Source organism: Propithecus coquereli, unplaced genomic scaffold, assembly GCF_000956105.1.
Source record: "Propithecus coquereli isolate 6110/MARCELLA unplaced genomic scaffold, Pcoq_1.0 Scaffold214, whole genome shotgun sequence".
Taxonomy (NCBI): Eukaryota; Metazoa; Chordata; class Mammalia; order Primates; family Indriidae; genus Propithecus; species Propithecus coquereli.
The window spans coordinates 5,974,133-5,996,044 of NW_012146523.1; the positions used below are offsets into that span (position 1 = coordinate 5,974,133).

Sequence of the window (21,912 nt, forward strand, 5' to 3'; positions counted from 1 at the left end):
GGGGAAGGAAATTTAAATTATGTTCTAAAATATTTATTTATCTTGTATATGGTATTTGAGAAATGGTTAAAGGACCTTAGAGTACAGTGTAAACTAGAGTTCTCAGGAACTAATAGAGAATGAGTTATTAATGTGGTATAAATGTGTCAGAAAGAAAAAAATGTCTGGCTTGTGCAGCTGTTGTGAATTTGTGTGTGTTTGAAAACATTTCCAAGGTCATGTTTCTAAGGGCAGGACTTGAAAACAGTGATTTCACTACGGAGTTCAGGCCTTCTCTCAACAGCACTTCTTTGTGAGCATCCTTGATCTTGACATTTTTTGTCCCTTCAAGATGAGCCATCAGCTCACCTATTTTTTTTCTTCTGCTGAGCAATATTGTTCCTGGACCCTTTTGTTAAGTCACAATAAACGAGGCAAGCAGGCAGCAGGCCCTTAACACAAAGTCCTTTATTGATCTGAAAGCCACACTGTGCCAACCTCACCTTTATAGCATAAAACTCCAGTTCTTCAAAAATTGCCAAAGTATCAACACGGAAATATTTGACATCCTTGTTTTTAGTGCACATTTGACATATTTAGAAAAGAGAATCCCGCCTCCTTATAATAATAATTACTATATTTTTAGTTATGGTGTCTTTTATATCTAACATTTTCCAGGTCTCTCTTTAAGTTAAATATTTTACCCTGTTGTGCCCTAAAGTGCAAACATACAGATCAGCCCAGTGTCACAATTTTAGGGTTGGCATCACAAATTCACAAGACCCTGTGTTGTTTCTTAAATTTATGATAATAGAAGTGTATTTCAGAAGAAGAGGGGTGAGGAATTGTTCGTCAAAGAGAGTTGTGAGAGTTATAATGCCTGAAATTATATATGTAACTGGATAAAAACAGAGGATTTTGCTTTGTTATACATTTACTCATTCATTCACTCACTCATTTACTTATGCACTCATTCCTTCAGTGGCTAATATGAGCCAGAAATTATAGTAAGTCCTGATAATATAGTTACGAGAAAAACCATCCTGTTCTCTGTGATCTTGGCACTTACAGTCTGTTAGGGTGAAAAACAATAATCTTATAAACAAAATAATCCACTGATTATGCCCAGTGCAATGTGGTGATAGAGACTAGTGCAGGAGAGGAAGAATTCAGCGTCTGTACAATCTGGGAGGTGAGCATTCCAGTCAGAGGGAACAGCAGGGGCAACAGCCTCAAAATAATGTGGCCAAAGTTTAGTGAGGAAGTAGGAGAGTAACGGGATTTGGTGTACAATTTGTGAAGAAGTTCTACCTAATACACGGTCAAGCGATGTTACCTGTCCTCTGCTATCTCACACAACACCTTCCCCAGGCCCTCCACTTTGATCTAGGTTAGAGGTCTTCTGTTAATTGCTTGAATTCACAATTCTTACCTGTCCCCAAATATTTGCTCAAACTGAAAATGCCGTTTCCCCCTCATCTCTAAATGTTATCATTGTGCTGAGCACGTAACAAAAATAAAAACAGAGAAGGGGTGCACACCCCGTGATTACATTGATATGAGATTCTTGAACAGGCAAAATTCATCTCAAATAACAGATATGTGGTTGCTGGGGGTGTGTGTGGGGTGGCTGCAAAGGGATACAAAGAAACTTTGTGGGGTGACGAATGTGTTCTGTGTCTTGATTGTTGTGGTAGTTACACAGGTGAATATATTGGTCAAAACTCATCAAAATGTACACTGAAATGGGTATTTAACATATATAAATTACACTTCAATGAAGTTGATTAAAAAGTTACAGAATAAGAAAAAAAGACAGCAATTTTAAAATTCTCAAGTTCATCTTCTCAATTATCTCTATCCTAGTAAGAAATAAGCCTTCTTTCTAGTATCTTGCTACATGCTATAGGTTTCTGTATTGCGATAAGCATACCACATAGAGCTTTTAATGAGTGTCATGGTGTTAAATGGCTGTTTCTCCATTAGACTTGCATATCCCCTAAAGAGAGAAACCACATCTCATTTGTCTTTTTATCCCCCCATAGCACCTAGCTCAGAATTCATAAAAGGACCTCACTGAGCATTTGTTAAATCAATAGCAATATTTTTATATTTCCATCTTGCCTGGTTCCCAAAAAGGATGAACAGGAAAAGAAATTGATTTCCAGGAGTTGATGAATGAATGCACTATTCTTAACACTGGAGCCCACATCCTGTCTCCACGTGTGAAAATTGGGGGCAGAATCGGGTTTCCGACCTACCTTCTTCACACCCTTGTTTGCTTATTGATTTAATGAAATGCTTGTGATAGTTACTCTGTCCTCCAATAGGTAAATGCTGTACAGACCCTCTCCATTATCTTTCTTAATAGTCCATTATTTCTCTGTGGGGAGTCCAGTGGTAGAATCAGTGTTGGCAAGCTGCAAAGAGGGGACACAGAAGTGTAATAGGAAGATGACTATTATGTCCTATTATTACATCGAGTGAAGGAAAATCGAAGGAGCACAGTGGTCTATTGCATAACTGCCACGTTTGTTAGGAGTAAAGCTGTGTAAATCAGTACTCCTGTGCTTATCCTTGAGAAATCCTTTCCCTCCTTCCTGCATCCTCTGTCTCTATGCAATTTTTGGTGTTCTCAACTGGCCGATTACCTGGAATATTAGCTTTTCAAAATATGACACAGAAGTTCACGAATTCCTTCCAACTCATAACGCTTTAAGATTGCAACTCCAAATTATTCCTGTAAAAATAGCTGATCTTTATGACTCCCAAGGGATTTCTTATTTTAATCTGAAACCTTCAGAAATGGTTCAGTTTTGTGGAAATGATGGGGGAATGTCTGCCCTTAGCAGTTTTTGTGTTCAAGGGCAAATCAACCTCTGTGCTTGCTAACTTTAATTTTCTAAGGGTTATGAGACTTTAATTTGATTCTTTATCCAGTGTGCATAAAATGTTCACTGGAATTTGCATAATACATTTAATGTATAATCATTTTTCACATTGGCTACCTGCTTCCTCAAATGAACATTATTTTTTTAAAGAGATGAATTAATGTAGGGCCAATTTGAACTTTGTAACTAGACAGAATTAGGTATATCTCTGATGGACAAATATAAAAGAGAGAGAGAAGGAGGGCATGCACTTGTTCTGAAATAGGCTATTATGTAAAAATAGCCTGTAGCCTATATTTTCAAATATTCATTTTGCAAATATAAGCAGGAGAAGAAGGATTGCTGTCTTTAAAAATATAAAAGTTTGTTGTATGAGGAAAGGAATATACTTGTCTAGTTTGTCTCTTAGAATGTATTTAAGACAAATGGATTAAATTAGGGTGTGAGATTTCAGGACAAAGAAGCTGAGGGAGTTAGAGAGAGAGGATGCCTTAGGCATTAGTCCAGGTGCTTAAGTGCACTTAAACTCATTCAATACCCAGAGCCAACATAGAATTTAGGTAATATTATTATTACCCTTATTTTTGGTTGAGGGTTCTGTGCCTAAGGACTCATTGCTATCAAATAATGGAGCTAGGATTTGAATTCAGGCTGCATGATGGCAACATTTTTGCCCTTCAACTCAAATAAATAGTTTTCTATTAAATACACTTGTCTAGCATAGGCTGCCTTGGGAGACTGTGTACTCCCTAATGTTAGAACTGTCGAGGTAGATCCTGGAGGAGTGTTTGGCAAAGGGACTGCAGGGAGATACGAAGATCAGATAGAGGTTGGAAGAGATGACTTCTAAGATCCCCATTCTCTCTGCAGTTTTATGAGAATAGTAGGTGCCGTCCTGACTTGCTAAGTGGCTTGTTGGAGTTCAGGGTATCTCAATCTTTAAAGTACATGTGGATCTCCTAAATATCTTGTCAAAATGTAGAGCCTGATTCAGTAGATCTGGGGCAGGCTTGAATTTTTGCATTTCTAACAATCTCCTAAGTGATGCTAATGTTGCCAATCCATAGATTGCATTTGAGTAGCGAAGTAGAAAACCATCCAGATGAGGCCCCTCTGGTTTCTGCTTGCAGAGCCATTTCCTTAGTGATCCAGGTCTTGGACCCTAGTTATGACAATTATATGTAAACATCCTACACTAAATGATTCCCTAAACTGCATCTCAACCAGCATGTCCTAGGATCCTGAAATACCATTCTATTTTACAACTAGGATGCTGTCAAAAAGAGAGAAGATCTCAGCTGTTAAGTCATGAATCACCAGCTATTTAAAGGGACACAAAAAAGTTGGTGCTATCAGCAAGCACACCAACTTACAAATTATAGTAAAATTTCCTTGGGGAAAATATGCCATTGACTATTCAACAAAAAATTATAGGGGCAAGACAGCTGACTAGAGACATCAGTCACTGGATTGTCTCAGAAAGAAGGAAAAGTTTTAGATTTAAAAAAAAAAAAAGTAGCCCAGGTATAATTCTGAGAGAAATGCCAGAACCCACCACTTGAACTTACAACTAAATGCGTAATCATGGTATAATGACATAACTATTCAAACTCTTGGTATTCTTTTTAAATCACAGATCTCAAGCTTTGTTTCAGAAAGTTCTGACATGTTTCCAAAATTCCTTTGAGATGGATCCAACTTAACTACAATGAAAGGGAAAATAGGCTTCCAATCCCCTGTATTTAAGGAGATGGGTGTTTGAATTTGATGTAACTGGCTTCTGCAATGTATAAAAGTTCTTTTTTGAAACATCTTTGAATGAAACAAAAAACTTAGGAAAAATCACTGGTTAAAGTCGAGGAGGCTTTGAAAGCATTGTCTATTTCTATTTTATTAATTTTGAAAATCTTTCCAAATCTTGGAATAAAATAAGTTTCGCAAGTTAGGAGACATTTAGCTAAGGTATACTGTGGAGCTCGGAAATCTTTAAAGAAGAGTTAAGCAATTGAAATGCTGAAGATATTAGATTGAAGGGATTATATATGTCCATATTTATTGATCTGGAAAGGCAGTCATGTGTGTTGCTCAGAGAAAACAGATGACAAAATTGTGTGCATAATCTAATAACATTTTGGTTAATAATAAAAGCAATTTTAATTAACAATTTATCTTTGGGTGGTGGCATCATAGCTAATTTCTCTCTGTAGTGTCTGGAATTTCTAAAATAAAATCGTATAACTTTTAAAATTAGAAGAAAACAACCACTATTCATGTCAAGGAAAAAATATACAATTGGGATCCATTTATAAAATCTCAACTATACATCTTTTCATTTCATAATTTTTGGTAGCAAGAATTATATTTTTATTTCTGCATAAATACCTGAGAATTTATAATCCACAGAATAGTGAGAGCTCAAGAATTAGTTCTAGTTGCCATTCCAAGTGGAGTCATATGAAGAAATCATAGGACAGTTTGCTGGAAACATACACTAAAGCACCAAAGTCTAGATGGAAGGAAATTGATATTTCATTGAATACAGTTTTGTTTGGCTTGATTGTTTTTTTTATGATGTAAATTTGTCACTCTCAAATTGCATGTGTGTACACATAAAGTTTTTTTGATTTTTTAAAATTCTAATCCAAAAATAGAATTGTATTTCGTTTATCAGATGAAGTGGAGAAAAGTAATTTGGTATCTAAGAAGTTGTAAAAGCCAACATGTCTCACAGGGATAGGGACAATATTTGAGGACATTTATTAAAAATATTTGGAATAAAGCCTATAAACATGTGACTGAGGAGTATATTCAATAAAACGTGAGTATAAATTACGAAATGCACAACTGTAGTCAAATAGAATGTTCCTGAGAGCTTACAAGTGAGTTTTGTCAAAGGTATTGAAGGAGGAAATCATGGATGGAGTCCTTTCCCAGGAAAATAATGATGTTCAAAACCACATAAGGCTTTATATGGCAATTTAGATGGAGTGACAAGTTGGTGGGGGGAATATCCAGAATGTGGAGTATCACAAAAACAGAGACTCTCAGGGAATACATGCTTCTTAAACGGATTATTTTACATGTAGGATTCATTTTTCCTCCTGTCTATGCTGAGTTACTTAATGCATTCCTCTGGGTGGTTGCCTAGTTTTACTACAATGGCCCATCCTCTGAAGATGAATGGATGATGAGGAAAGGGATGTTTCTGTTGTAGAAAGGAATAAGTAGGGATAAGTAGAAATATGCTTCCAGGCCATTTGCTGGAGCCAGTGATTGTGAATGTGCATTAAATTATGATGCCTGGCAAGGGGCAGGGAGGTTATCCTCCAGTTGATGCTCACACACTGAGGTCATTATCCTTATTCCTTGCATGGAGGAATGGTCTTACAGTTCTACCTGTAAGGCCAGAGCAAGGAGAGGAGGGGAAGGATGGGGGACCCAGGGATAAAATCTTAGTCAGGTTTGCCTACCCTACCATTGGCTGGGGATCATAGAGCTACATTTAAAGTGTTCAGTTATAGCTTGCTTCCATCAGAGTTATAAACTCAATGGAATTGTTTATCAATACCCTGGGATTGTTTCTACAGTCACCGTTACCCACTTGTACCTCCTGCTGTTTCGATGGAAGAAGCACATAGGACCAATGATTCACACAAGATATATATCTGTATACTTAAATACTGCCAGTTAGCAAAGGAAAGCTTTACTAGATGGTTCACAGAGGTTAATCCGCCCATTTACAGCCAATAAGACTGCTCCCTTAATCTCTGCAATATTGTAATAAAATAATGCTTGGACCTTGGAAAATCAGTGAGTTTCTTTAATCTTAATAAAGCATAGTGATTGCACTAAGCCCATAAATAATCATCCTGATCGTAATTTTGACTTTATTCAGTATAAAGAAGCAATTTCTCTCATTTAAAAATCAATTGAACATGGTGAAGAGGGAAGTGAGTTTTGGGATTTGAATTTGTGTTTAGTTTAATAAGATTTTTTGTGTAACATAAATGGAATCAGAAAGTGTCCCATTTTAAAGTGCCATACTACTAAATACTTTGCTCCCTAAATTTGTCTTTCTTTGTAATTGTTTTATTCTGCTGGGAAATGCCATTTGGGACCTAATTTCTTTTCCCCAGTCTTCACTTTTGTCATTTATGCACAAAATGTACTGAGTTTGCCCCCACCTGGAACAAATTGTTGCCATTCATAATGCTTACTCTTTCTTTCTGCCTTTTATATGGTAGTGATTCCTCTCTATACCTTGTGTTTAACTTAATTCATTTTAACTATGCATAGAAACTGAGAGATGGAAAGATAGAATAATGCATATGTATATACGTAAATTTAGAATGTGGATAAATTTATTATCATGCCACTCATTGAGAGTATCCTAGCTCAGTTGTTCAGCTTTTGAACTGTACCATGTACCCAAAACTATGCATAGTATACTGTACTACAGGAAATTAGTTCAATAATGTGAAGATAGTTTTGACTACATGCCATTTTGCATATGCTCACCTAACTTAACCCCTATGCATAAGAGGACACTCCACTGGATTGAAATTTCTTTACCAACTCTACTAAATCATAGTCTTTGCAGAAAGGGCCATGTTAGAGTTGTTTTTGTTTTTCTTACAGCATCTAGTACACTATCATCCTTGCGCACAGTAGATGCTTAGTAAATTTAATAGTAATAACAGGAGAGTCACATCATGGTTCAAATATTCACTAGTAATAGGCAAACCCTATTCCGAAAGCCGATGTCTTGTTTTAGTATTTCTATCACTAGACTATCAGAATGTTTAGACAAGCCGGAACATCAGGGGTATGAAGTGAAGAAGCCTGTTTTGTGTATAATGGGCATCGTTACCCATCTTATTTGCCTCTATTTGCTAAGCTGCAGCCTTTTGTACAGGCAGTCCATACGCAGTTTCTTTTCTATATAAAGTCGTTGAATCCTATAGTCTAAAGGTATTTAAAAGCAGAGGTGATTTCATATTGTCATGGTTTAGAATTTTCTGTCATGATAAGCACTGTTGTCTCTGGCTTTTGCATTTCGGCAGGATTTGTCTTTTGCTTTTATTTATTTATTTTTTAAAAAAATCTAAGGTAGGCCATATGGCTATTGCTTTGGTTCTTCTATGGTATCCTGGCTTCACTGTAATGATCACTCACAGGAAATGGATGCAAAAGAAGATACTGAAGAAATGATGAGGTTCTCTTGTTAGTTTGTTTTTATAAGCAGAAAAGTAGCAATAAAGATATCAGTGCTTTGGGAGGCCAAGGCAGGAGAATTGCTTGAGATCAGGAGTTCAAGACCATCCTGAGCAAGAGCAAGACCCCCATTTCTACAAAAAATAGAAAAATTAGCCAGGTGTGGTGGTGTGTGCCTATAGTACCAGATACTCCGGAGGCTAGGTGGTAGGATGCCTTGAGCTAGGAGTTTGAGGTTGCAGTGAGCTATGATGATGCCACTGCACTCTAGCCTGGAAGACAGAGCAAGAACCAGTCTCAAAAAAAAAAAAAAGATATCGGTGCTGTCTTTGACTACCTTCTGTGATCACACAGGCAGAGAACTAGGAAATCCAATAATAAGGAAAGATATTCAGTAGTCATTTAATATTTGGGGGATGCAATAGAAATACAGCAGAACTCCAGAGGCACGGAGGCAGCCTAGGCTCCCCCAGACTTCCAGGCAGCCTGCAAATCATGTCTCCCTCCTGCCGACCACCCCTCCCTCCCTGCACCTCAGTCTTCCTGATCTGAGCTCTGACAACAGCCACAGAATGTTGTTAAGACTAAATGGAAGGAGGAGGAATTTATGGAAGGACAATTCTTAAACATCTTCACCTGTTAAATTTGAGTAGCATTTCGGTTGAATGCATAATCCTTAGCCAAAGTACTCACTTATTCTGTTTAGAAATCACATTTGACTCACAGCTGGATCGTCTTTGAAAGAATTTGGGTGTTACATCAAGCCATCTGTGTTTCAAGTGGGCTTTTATGACAGTCATTCTGAAGAGGAAGGACAATACAAATGTGAAATTCAGAGTGCAGTTACATTCTGAGAGCAAGTCTCCCCTGGCTGACTATTGATGCCCCTGCAAATCCAAAGCACGGATTCTTGTTTTTCATTACCTCTTGCCCCCCACACACATATAGAGAACAATCCCAAAGGTGGTAAATAAATAAACATTTAAATAGAGAATTTAAGGCAGCAACATAGAAATATCAAATAAGCTGTTGAAGGTGGTAAAGAGACTTTTAATGAAATTCCAAATGGATTGTCACACAGTGGTTCAGATGAATGGCAGAGGTCTCAGAGAAGATGTCTGCAAATGCACTAAAGTAAACAAAACAAGAACCCTCTGGGCAATAGTACTATTTGTAGAATTCTGTTATAAAATATGATATTTATATATAAATATATTGCATATATTATGTAAAATATATAAATAATATATCACATATATTTATATATATTATATTTATATATACATAAATATATATTCTTTATATTCTGTATAAATAAATATATAAAATATAAATAAATATATGTATTCTATAAATTCACCACTTTTTCAGTGCAATAAAAAAACAGGAAAACTTTAAATTAACACACAGGTTTAAAGCATTTCAGGAAAGCATTGATTATATCTGCCAATGGAACGAGTACATTTGGCAAATGACCTAATTATCACAGAGTTGGTTCTTTCTCACTGCTCTGCTTCCCGCTAATTGCAGAACTGCTGGCCTTCTCCCCCTGACAAGGAAGAAAAACAAGGACAGGGGTGTGTGGAGAAAACAGTGACATTCAGTTTTAATTCATTTGAGCCTGCTGCCAAGCTTAATTATATAATTGAGAGAGTGAGACGGGTGGGCTTACAGCCACTGGGGCCGGAGTTTCCGATGGTTAGCATTAGCGGCTGTTTTGTTGAGGATTTTAGCAGTTACCATAAAGCATTATTTGCTGGAGCTGAACTAATCTCCCTACCCTTCCCCACACCAGATGTAGGTACAGGGGTTGCTGTACCCAGACTTGATTATTTGTCATTAAGGAAAGCAAATTGAAACCAAACCAGACCAAATTAAAGTGGCTTTATTCCTTAGTAAATGCATCATTATTCTTTAGGGGCAGTCTCATATTTCATTTTGTTTTCTTCTGATTGTGATGTAGTGTCTACTGTCATGTAAAACTCAGGGATGCGATGGTTATTTCTAGAATGGGAGTATTTTTCAGAGTTGCTTGAGACATTTTTACCTCAACTTTCATTCTAACTAGTGAAAGTAGATATATATGAAAAACACATAACTCAGTGAAATATTTCAGATTCGGTAGCTTGTCGTTTATGTATAATTTTGTTTATGGAATCTTTGCTCCTCTCTTGGTGTGGAGCCATCGGAACAGTTGTTTTGTACAAAGTGGCCACTCTCTCTCCTGCTGGAGTGATGACTCTTTATAAGCACACTTTTCACAAAGTTTAGCATAACTTCCCTGATTCAGAGAAAGCTTGGGGTGTCTCATGCCTTCACAGAAATTTCCTCTGTTTGGATTGGAGTTCAGCCCTGGAGGTCAGCATCTTGATTTCGCAATATCCTGTGTAACGTGCGGGGGTGGAAGGAAAGGGAGGAAGCCGCACTAGAGCAGATGATGGGAGTCTTGAGACCCTGGGCTGCCTTGCTGGGCGGCAGCATGGCTGAAACAGAACTCTGACCACTTAGCGTTTATATTGTTCTTTATAGTTGAAAACTATTAATAAATATTTTTATCCGTTAATCCCCATGGTAGTGCCATGAAGTTGGAATCTTTTAAATATGTTATCAATATATTTTGAAAAATACTGATTAAGCATAATCTATGTGTTAGATACCGTCTACAGTCCCAGTACCCAGGGATTACAAAGAAATAACACCTAGTCACCAAGAGTGCTCTTTTTTCCTCTTTCCAGTTACAGAGGGCAAAGGGGAGGGTCCCTCTTTCAGCAAAGGGGCAGCACTTTCAGATATGTCAGATGTGTTCCATATCCCTCTACCCCTTCAGTTACTCAGAAATATTGTTCTATAAATTATCCCCTTGTCCTTTTGAAGCTTTAATCTCATTTTCTGCTTGATCTTTCCTATCAATATTAAAAATTACAAAGAATGATAACTATCCTATAGAAGGTGGTCAATAAATATTTGTTGAATAACTTAAATGAATACTCAGCATTTCTCTACCCCGGCTTCACACTGGAATCAGGTGGGGAATACACACGTGTGCGTGTGTACACACACACACACACACACACACAAACACACAGGTTTAGCATCTCCTACCTTAAAGCAAGCAAGCAAAATCAACTCGGTTGACCTCATATCCCTTGTTAGCTAAATCTGTCTCTTAATTCTCCTTTGCAGCCAAGATAACTGCAAGGAGACCTGCAAACCTTCCGGCTCATCTTTCTCTTATTCTTCGACTACTCTAGCAGGCTTCAGTCCCTGCTCCTTGCCTGAAGCAAGTCATGATAACGACATCCATGTTTCTAAACACGTGGACATCTTCAAGCTCTCTCCTTGCTCACACTTTCGGTGGCATTTCACACAGTTGATTTCTCCCTCCTTCTTGGAACATGTTCTTAACCTTGGCTTTCAGACATCCTATTCCCTTTCCATTTCCTTCTTCCTCTGATTCTCCTTCAGCCTTCTTTGCAATCTCATTTTCTTATCTGATGCTAAATGCTGAAGTTATTCAAGTTTTAAACCTGGGCCCTTTTAATACTTACTCTTAGGCATTTTGGTCTATTTCTATCTCTGTAAATAACACCTTTATGCTGTTGCTTTCCTACTTCGTATCTCCACTACCATCCCTTATTCTGAGCACCAGCCTAGTATATCCAACTGCTACTTGACATTTCTACTTAGATGTCTCACAGGCATTTCAGACTCAAGATGTCTCAAACTAATATTTTAATTTTCCCTGTCTGCTGTTGGATCCTCCTACAGTCTCCCCACTTCAGTAAATCACATCTCTACTCACCCAATGGCTTATGGCAACAAATTCCCAGTAGTACTACTTGGCTATATCTCCCTTACTCTCAACCCAATCAATCCATCACCAAGTCCCGTTAATTCTGCCTTCAAAATATAACTCACACCCTCCATTTCACCCCATCCATTTCCTGCCAGCTGCCATTCCTCTGGACTGCTGCAGGAGCCCCTAAGCCATAGCTGTTCCCACTCTGTCTGCCCACCTCTCCCACAACAATTCCATCTCCAACTATGATGATAATTGTATTAATAAAAATGCAGATCATTTCATGCCACTGCTTCCTTAAAACATTCAATAATGAACAAGCAATAGTTAGATTCTATATTATATGCTCTCATTTCCTCTCAAACAGGACATGCCATTCTGTAATTCCAGGTTCATTTGTATGGTTATTTGGTTCTTGTCCATTCCCAACTCAACTCTAAGTTGCTTAGAGTGGAAACTGAGGCTATTTTTTCCCACCATTATATTCCCTACACTTCACACTGTGCCTGACAAAGAATTTCATTACTGAATGAACAAAGAGCCTAGGAATGGATGAGGAAGATTGACCAAAGTATTAGGTGGAAGGAGATGCTTGTCCAAACCTCATCTAGAGAGTTCTCAGTAGAACTCAACCACGCCATTAACAAATGTACTAATTAAATGAACTTGGTTGAATCCTTTTATAGAATTGTTTTATTCCCTATCTTAACTTCCAAATTTAAGCAATTCTCAAGAATTGAGCCTCTGCCGGGTGCACTTCAGAGGCTAGTAGAAATAGTTTATGAAGTGGGATTGTAAAGCATTTTGTTGTATGGTGTAATTGAAAGAGCATATGCAGACTTGGCTTCAAATCCTGAATCTGCCCACCCAGTGGCTTGTGATTTTAGGTCACAGTTTCTTCATATGTAGAACGTGCATGAGGCCAGTAGCGCAGGAAGTTATTACGGCTTCACCAGTCGTCAGTGTGTCAAATACCCAGCACAGCAACTGGCATATGGGCGATAATGTCCAAATTTTAGTTTTGCTTTCCTCTCCCCATGATTCCACTTCTTAACTATTTCTGCCTTTTCTTTCTGTTTTTTCCCCCTCTTTTATTCATCTTAGTGGGTGGTGATACTCATATTACCCACCTAGTTTGAATTTTGTGGGAAGAGAAGAATTAGCAGTACTTACAGCACAGACTTCCTCTTGGATTAGAAATACAAACTTCACAGCTTCTCTGCTCAGCTTTTCAAGAGCATTTTATGGTACACTGCTGTGTAACAAGTTCATTTTAGGATAACATGCTGGGAGGGAGAAAAAGAAGACGAGATTCGAGGAGAGAAAATTAAAAAGTTAATTAAAAGAAACAACTTGGTAATTGAATTCCCTTGCACTCTTCTTTGGTTATTTTGGGGCGGGAGGGCAGTGTCACAGTACATGGTTAGTAGGTTTGCTTCGGTGGCTCACCTTGAAACTTCTAAATGAGACAAGTGTGAGAATACAGACAAATCCCTGCCTGACAGATGAGAAGAGGTGGAGGATACGTATGGTGGGCTTTTTAGGCGTGCCAAACAAAGCTGCCCTCATACGCATTCTTGAGCATTTATATTATGAAATATGCTTTGCAGTTTATGTTGCTGTTAGGCTAAGCTCTGGACTAATATCAGCTCGCTTAAGGCATGCAAAATTGCCTTTTCATTGATTCTGTTTTACTGGCTATTTCTTTGGCTTCACCGTATATACACATCCACATAAGCACACAATCAGCACAGTACAGGCAACTCTTACTCCCTTTTCAGATTCTACCCTAATAACCAATAAGTGACGGAAGTTCTTTTTTTCTTATTTTTTAAAAGAAACTTGAATATTTATCTCTCTAATCACTCTTTATCACTGATCACTTAACAGCCAGAATAGTTAAGAAATTGTCATTGAAAGAGACAAGGTCTTGTAATGGAGGAACATAGTAATCAAATGGAACTAGGTTTAAATTCTAACTCTCATTGACAGCCTTTATTTATTGATGCAGGCAACGTGTTTATTGAATGCCTACTCTGTGCCAGGCGCTGTTGTAGTTGATAACCTTATGCAAGTTCGTATCATGGCTTTTGTTAACATCAATGTTTTGAGGTTTAAAAAATTAACTTAGAGATAGACTTTCTATATTTTCCAGCTTTTTGTGCTCCTCACTTTTGTAGAAAATCCACTGAAGAAAGTAATGGGGTGGGGAACTTGTGGCCCTGGGGCCACATGTGGCCTCTGGATCCATTTGACCAAATCCAGACTTCACAGAACAAATCCCAGGATTTGTTCTGTAAAATTTGGATTTGGTTGAGGGGCTGAAATTGGCGATCTTGAGGGCCACGTGGGGCCTTGAGGCTGCAGGTTCGCCACCCTTAACAGGGTCCTGTCTCAGAGGAAATTAATGCAAGTCTGACCCTAAAGCTGCATTTCATCAGTATGATAGAGATGCAGCTTTTTTGAGTATTAACAAGGGGTTTTGTATTTTCACAGGTTATGGTTTTGTAGATTTTGACAGTCCCGCAGCTGCACAGAAAGCGGTAGCATCTCTCAAGGCAAATGGCGTGCAGGCACAGATGGCCAAGGTAAGATTGATGTCTAGATTTGATTGCATGTGTGCGTGTGTGTGTGTGTGTGTGTGTGTGTGTGTGTGTGTGTGTGAGAGAGAGAGAGAGAGAGAGAGATCAAATATTTCTCTTTTACTGTGAGCTGACTCAGAAGTGGGATTTGTAACAATTTGGTTTATATTTACTTGTTAGGGAAAATAAGAAACTCACTCCACAATAGATTTGACTTGGAAGAATCTGGCTGATTTATTTCAGTTTCTTTATGTATGTTTATTAATGTACTTTTTTGTTATGGTAAGCTCATTAGTGATTTAAGGACACTCATGAAGTGTTCTGTTCTGCCTGAGAAAGTAGGTGTGTGTCTGTGTCTATGTATGAGTATCTCGGACTTTTGCTGGTAAACAGAGTTTTAGAGTAGTAGTATTAGCAAGTTGTCTTTTGTGAATTGTGTGCTAAAGATTTCTTTCATTCTCATATTGGGGAGAGCTGACTGTTGAATGATAGAGTTATCTGATCTGTGCAGGAAAATGAGTTTAATTGAAGTATACCTTGTCTGTATTGCTAGAATTTCACTTTGGCCTTTATATATAGAGTTTTCCTAAATAATAATTTCCTAGATATTGGTAACTTTCGATTATTATTTATTGTTATGTAGAATAAGTAGTATGGAACCTTCTATCTGAAATTATAATGCATTTTTGTATCTAAAAAAATAAATGAAAGCATTTATAAAAGTTTTACATCCTGGTTACAAGACTGTACATGTGATAATGTAACATAGAACTATATACACATATTATACCAATGTCAATTTCCTGGTTTTGATATTGTACTATAATTATGTTAATGTAGGTAGCCTTTGGGGAAACTGGCTAAAGGACACATGGGATCTTTCTAGACTGTCTTTTCATCTTCCTGTAAATCTATAATTATTTCTAAATAAAAAGTTTGAAAAATTATTTATAATATATGCATACATGGTAGATATTTACTTTAAAATAATGGTCATTTTGGATTTGTTCACATGCAACCTAAGTTTTTAAATATTTTTTCTGATTAATAGAACTGAAATTGTTTATCTCCAGATTCTCAAAATTTTAGGTAGAATAGCCAAGTGACATTGAGATCTTGATCTAATGTATTTATGCTATTAATATATTCATGTATATACTTATACTTAACTATTCCCATAAGAGCTGAGTGATATAATAATGAAGTAATCAAATTTTCAGTCATTTGGATTTTGTTATGATTACTAACATTCTCTGATAGCATTTTCCAATTTCAACCTCAGATAATAAGAGGAATATTTGGTTCCTTCATCTTCAGATGTCTTCTAGCAAGCTGATACAGCCCATATCTGTTAACCTTTTTTTGCGAGTCACTTCCCATGTAGATTACTTTGGTGGACTCATTGTCCTTTATAACATATGAATTGTTATTCAAGCAGTATAAATTAGAATTTGAATTCCTTCAGCTGTGTAATTTATTCCTCATAAGGATTATGCCTGGAAGCTTTGGATTTGGTCATGAACTAAGATTGATGAAGTTAATATTTTTAATTAATAAGGAAATTATGTACATGTCTTGGTTTAAAGGTTACTTGGCAAAGAGTCAATAGCAACTTAAGCAACTTCCTGTACCCAGAAAAACAAATGATAAAATATAGCTGTTAGGTAATACAAAATATATAACTTCAATTTGGACTGATAGCAACACCTGTTGGCAAGCAAATGATTACAAAAATGCTTATAAAAATTGATATTGGAATATCTTTGCTATATTCTGTTGGTAAATGCCTGAATTTTAGAAGTTACTCTACTGTAGAAGTGTAGAAATAATGAAAAGAGGGTACATAATCTCCACTGTTTCAAATGTTCTCAGAATATATAGTAAGTTAGTTAGTTATTGGATAAAAACCACTAGTATCTTATAGTGCAACAGTAAAACAAAGTCGACATTGATTTCATAACTTCTAAGGAAGCATTATGAAGAGTTCCCCTCTGTTTGGGGGCATACTGGTAGGTGCAAGGTATCTCTCTCTGTCTCTCTCCCTCTCTCTCTCTCCCTCTCTCTCTCTCTCTCTCACACATACACACACACATGCACACACACTGTACACATACTCTAATGACCTAGTCATGAGGCTATCAAAGAGGAAATATTTTAAAGAGCCTCTAATATGATTATTTTTTCTAGCCAGAATTTTGGCCCTTGGTCCATGCCCAAGGAACACAGTAAGGAGATTCCAATTGGAATGTTTAAAGTTGCTTGTATTTCTGTAGTAGCTCAAAGATTTTTACCTTATCAATTGTGCTGCCTATGAAACAAATACATCCTTATTCTCTTTTTCTCACAAAGTTTGTCTCTAAAGACTAGAGCTTTAGATTCACATCTGCCTGCTAGAAAACTTTCAGCAATGAATGACTGTAATTTAACTATCCAGAAGCAAATAAATAGCCTCCCTTTGACAATGAAATGGGATAAGCTTGACCACCTGTATTAGCAGATTTCTCACTGGGCTATTGGATTTCATGGCATTTTTTCCTTTGTCTTTGTGATAACTATTATTTATTATCATTTAAACCTGTAGTCTGCAGGATGTGTGAGACTTGCACTATATTTTTTGCAATTTAAGTATCTACTGAATCACCCCCTGCATCCTTGTTCTTATCAATATCCTACTATACAGTTTGTGGTGTCACATTTTAATGACTCCAGGATTTTAAAATAAAAATGCTACAAATAATCTAGGTTCCCAGCAGCAACCTAGAGATAACGTGAAACTCTCTGTGTGAATAGCTTTATTTAGCTAACTTATTTCAATGTGTGCATATGAAAAATCCAACTGATTTGTCAACTAAAAAGAATTAAATAACGAATCATCTAGGAAGTGGTAATTGATTAGTAATGTATAACCATTAACACAGACAAACATTTTCTATATACTTGCTGTTCTGCCAAAAAGGGTTTTTCAGGATCAAAGGATATGTTTCTTTTAGGACAGCAGATTTAGAATATTTTACTAATACATAGTGGTTAGGGGCATAGGTTTGGAGGGAGATAAACTTGTCCTTGAATCCTGGCTCTGGTACCACCTGCCTGTGTGACCTTGGCTAAATTATCTAAATATCTCTGAAACTCTCTAATAATAATACTTAGATTATATGATTGCCGTGAGAATTTTTTTAAAACACACAAAAAAATGAGCATAGTGCCTAGGGTAAGAATTGAATAAATGTTAATTATTGTATTGTTATTATGCATTAAATTCAAATTTGCCACTAAACATTCAATAAGTTCTAATTCATGTTTTAGGTGTTGTATTATTACAAATTAGTTTCTTGAAACTATATAATAAATAGCACCAGTCAGCAAACATTTTTATTGCCTACTATATGCCAGGCACTGAACTGGGTATTGGAGAATCAAGATTGAATAAAATTTTCTTTTTATTCTGAATTTTTAACATTCATTCTGTCTCCCAGATTGCTACAGCGCTAGGCTAAGAGTTTTGGCTGTTAACGTTCCAACTTCAAAGTATATGAAAGAAAGTTATTGGCCAAGGAATACATGTCTCTGTAAGCATGACAAAAAAAAAAAAAAAAAAAAGATGAAGAAAACTCTGTTCATAATAGCTTAACTTACAGGTGTTTATTTTACTCATGCACTAAGAAGGTCATAGAAAGGCAGTGAAGGGCAAACGCTTTGGGGTAGCATCAAGGATCAAGGCTGTTCTGCCATTGGCAGTTAAGTCATACATTTATAGTGTGGTTTCTAAAGTTCCAATTCTTGTATCCTCAGTGAATCCAGGAAACAGAGAAAAGAGCAAATGGCTGAAGGAGCATTATGGTTTATCTTGTGCTTTCGAAGCCTTCTATAGAATACCAACTACCAACTCAGCAACTTGTGCTTACATCTCCAAGGGCAAAACTGAGTCACATGGTTCCACCTTTGCTGCAAGAGAACATGAGATGATGAGTATTTTAGCTTCTTTGCCTCTGTAGTTGAGAAAATTAAGAATCGTTTATACCCTTGGCTATCCAACATCCATGACACCATTATTCCCATACATATGTTTTAAGTGGCATGCATTAATCCCTTCCTCAGGGGAGTCCACCTCCACACTTTATCCCGTTGCTACATCTGGCGATGCCAGCATCTCCCTCAGGCCATGGCTGTTCCTCACAGCTCAGTAACCCATAACTTTAAAAGATAAGTTATCTGTCTGAACTTCCACAATATAGAATGATAGACAAACAACAGAATAGATACAATTAAAGGAAAACTACTATTTAGGAAAGGAGAGAATGGGAAAAAAAGAAAACATTAATCACTAATCTCTGACACATACCAAATCCTGCTGGGCAGGAATAGAATTCTTGCTTTGTTAATGCATTGAGTTCCTTGGTTATACAATCAAATAACCTCTGATTCTGCCATCCAGAGGGATCTCATTTGCCCCTCATTCCCCATGGCCTCACTGTGGCCTCGCTGGGGGCTATTTGGCTTTGGAAACAGACTGTCCCTTGGTATAAATTTAGAGACTTCAGAAATGCTCTACATATTAAACAGTCACCAATTATTACCAGCCAAGTTTTGCATTATCTCAAGCTTAACAGGCCTCTTTCATATTTGCTTTCTGTCAATTCCAAACATGAGTAAACACAATATATCTTATTCCAGATGAAAGGTCTGTAAAAAACAAGTTACTCCCTCTCTGGGCCTTCAGATGATGCTTCTTGCCTACTACCAGGACTGCCATGAGAATTCCCAAAGGTGATTCACTCCACAGTGGGATATGTAGAATAAATCAAAGTCGAGGGATCACAAAAGGTACCAACTGTCCAAGAGGATGGCAAGTACTTTGACAGGGATGATATAAAAATATTATGTCTACCTTAGTAGAGAACTAGATTAGGACCACACAAAAGGAATTCTCTCCTATAAATCAATGACCCTGATAGTAGTTCTCTTAAGAAAAAAACAAAATGAGTGGATTTTTAACGTGGAATATGAGAAGATGAAAAGTGAAAATTAATGAATATAAGAAAGCAAATGTGAGGGAGGAACCAAGATGGCAGACTAGAAAAGCTGCCAGTCAGAGTGTCTTTGCAAAAAAGACGAATTTTAGAAGAAAGAGAAAAAAATAACCTACCAGAGAAACATAGATCGGGTGAGGGTCGGAAGGAAGGGTGCCTGAAACTACAGGACACTCCACGGGAAGACCTTGCGGAGGAGAACTGGAAGGAGAAAGGTCCCGAGAGGCTTGGAGACCATCGACAAGGGTAGGTGGAGCGGTTAACTTCCCCCTCCCTCGCATCTCGGACTGTGGGTGGGCTCCTGAGCGGCTGGAGAAATCTGTCGACACCAGCCCAGAGACAGCTGCCCCCAGTGAGCAGTGGCCTCTTGCAGACCTAGCACCGTGCTCCCAGCCCCAACGGGGCACCGCCCCAAGCGCAGACCCGAGCCTAGCAGCAGATGCCGTAGTGCTCCATTCTCTCCTTCCCCCTCCCTACCAGTGGGTGCCCAGAGAGACAATTTAGCCATCACACGGAGGCATCTCCAAGGAATGGGACCTTTCCTTTTGGGGCCCTACAGCAGATTGAGGGGTACTCAGACTGCGAGTTCCCTACCCGCCAGCTCTCCCAGGTGCTATTTGCCTGGGGACTCCAGGAGAGTGGGGCAAATCCCAAGGTGGAGTGAAATCGATCCAGCTTGGGCACCCTGTAGGTGATTCAAGACCAGCACCCCTCCCCCTGGCAGGGTCAGGGATTGATCTCCAGGGTCCAGGGGACAGGCCTGCAGACCAGACGCCTTACACACAGGTCAGGATCGCACTGCCCCGGGGCACAGAAGAGAGATCTGTGAAAGAGCCTACTGAGGAGTGTGTGCCTTCAGGGGCAGATCAGCGTGCCTGAGTGGCAACCCTCCTCCCAAAAGAGGGCTGTGCATCCAGCTCAGGCCGCGATCCTGGTTAGGGAACCTCCTGGCCCACATCACAGCCAGCGGAGATCCATCGGCCTGAGGTCCCGCTTGCTGGCAGAGGCCTGGGAGAGGCTACGGAGAGGGGGAGGGTGGAGTGGAGCGAGACCTGCTCCAGAGTGCAAGTCTTGGACAGCCTCATCCCCCAAGCCCAGACTTTCAGCTGAGTGGAGCCATTTCAGCCCCTCCTGGCAGCTTTGCACACAAACAAAGAGTAGACCTTTGACCCTGCTAACAGCAGTGGTGGAGCCTGAGGGCAGGCTTATCCAACCTAGCCCCACCCAGACTCACTCCCTCCACTGAGGTGGAGAATAAGGACACACCTGGAAATCCCAGGGCCCCACCCACCTCCTGAGGCACAAGAGGGCTTCTCTAGAAGAATAAGAGCTAGCTACTGGACCCCAAAACAGCACTACAGCTCGCTCCTCCCTGCAAGTGCCACCTACTGACAGGGAGGTCATCCTGCACACCCTTTTACTGCATATACTGATTCATCATAAAGGGTGTGGTCGAATCTCACCCACAAACACCACCAATTGGCTCAGAGACTAAATAGGGCATGTCATTATCCAAAAGAAAATCTAAAGGCAAGAGGAACAACTGATCCAAATGGGAAGGAACCAGTGAAAGAATTCTGGAAGTATGAAGACTCAAACGGAAAGCACACCCCCAAAGAGAAACAACAGCTCCCCAGCAATGTACATTAACCAAACTCAGAACACTAAAATGACAGAAGAATTTCAAACATGGATTGTAAGAAAACTGATTGATATGCAAGAAAAAATGGATAACCAACACAAAGAAACCACAAAAAAAATCCAGGACTTGGAAGAAAAATTCACTAAAGAAATTGAAATATTAAAGAAAAATCAAACCTATCTCCTGGAAATAAAGGACTTATACAGGAAACTACAAAACACCATGGAAAGCCTCAAGAACAGAGTAGATCAAACAGAAGAAAGAATCTCAGAGATTGAAGACAATTCCTTCCAATTAAGTAAGTCAGTCACAGAGATCAAGCAGAAAATTAAGAGAAAAGAAATTAGCCTACAAGAAATGTGGGATTATGTGAAAAAACTGAACCTGAGGGTGATAGGGGTTCTGGAAGGTGAAAAAGAAAACACTCAAGGGCTGGATAAGTTATTTGAAGAATTAATAGAGGAGAATTTTCCAGACCTTGCTAAAAATCTAGATATATAGGTACAAGAAGCTCAATGGACCCCAGGGAGGTTCAATGCAAATGGGAAGACACCACATCACGCAGTCATCAGACTGACCAAAATAGCCACTAAAGAGGCCCTTCTACGAGCGGTAAGGCGAAAGAAACAAGTAACATACAAAGGAAAGCCCATCAGAATAACTACAAATTTCTCAAAGGAAACCCTGCAAGCAAGAAGAGACTGGGGCCCCATTCTCACTCTTCTGAAACAGAATAATGCCCAGCCTAGAATCTTGTACCCTGCAAAACTAAGTT

The 21,912-nt window shown here is 38.4% G+C and overlaps 1 protein-coding gene across 4 annotated transcripts in view; it reads left to right on the forward strand.

The window, feature by feature from the left end:
* Window positions 1-21,912, forward strand: part of RBMS3 (RNA binding motif, single stranded interacting protein 3) — a 725,478-nt gene that overhangs the window by 250,065 nt on the left and 453,501 nt on the right. For all 4 annotated transcript variants that reach the window (XM_012644534.1, XM_012644536.1, XM_012644535.1 and 1 more), the window contains one exon: window positions 14,380-14,471. In XM_012644534.1, the coding sequence (XP_012499988.1) occupies window positions 14,380-14,471 (92 nt within the window). The remainder of the gene's footprint in view (window positions 1-14,379; window positions 14,472-21,912) is intronic.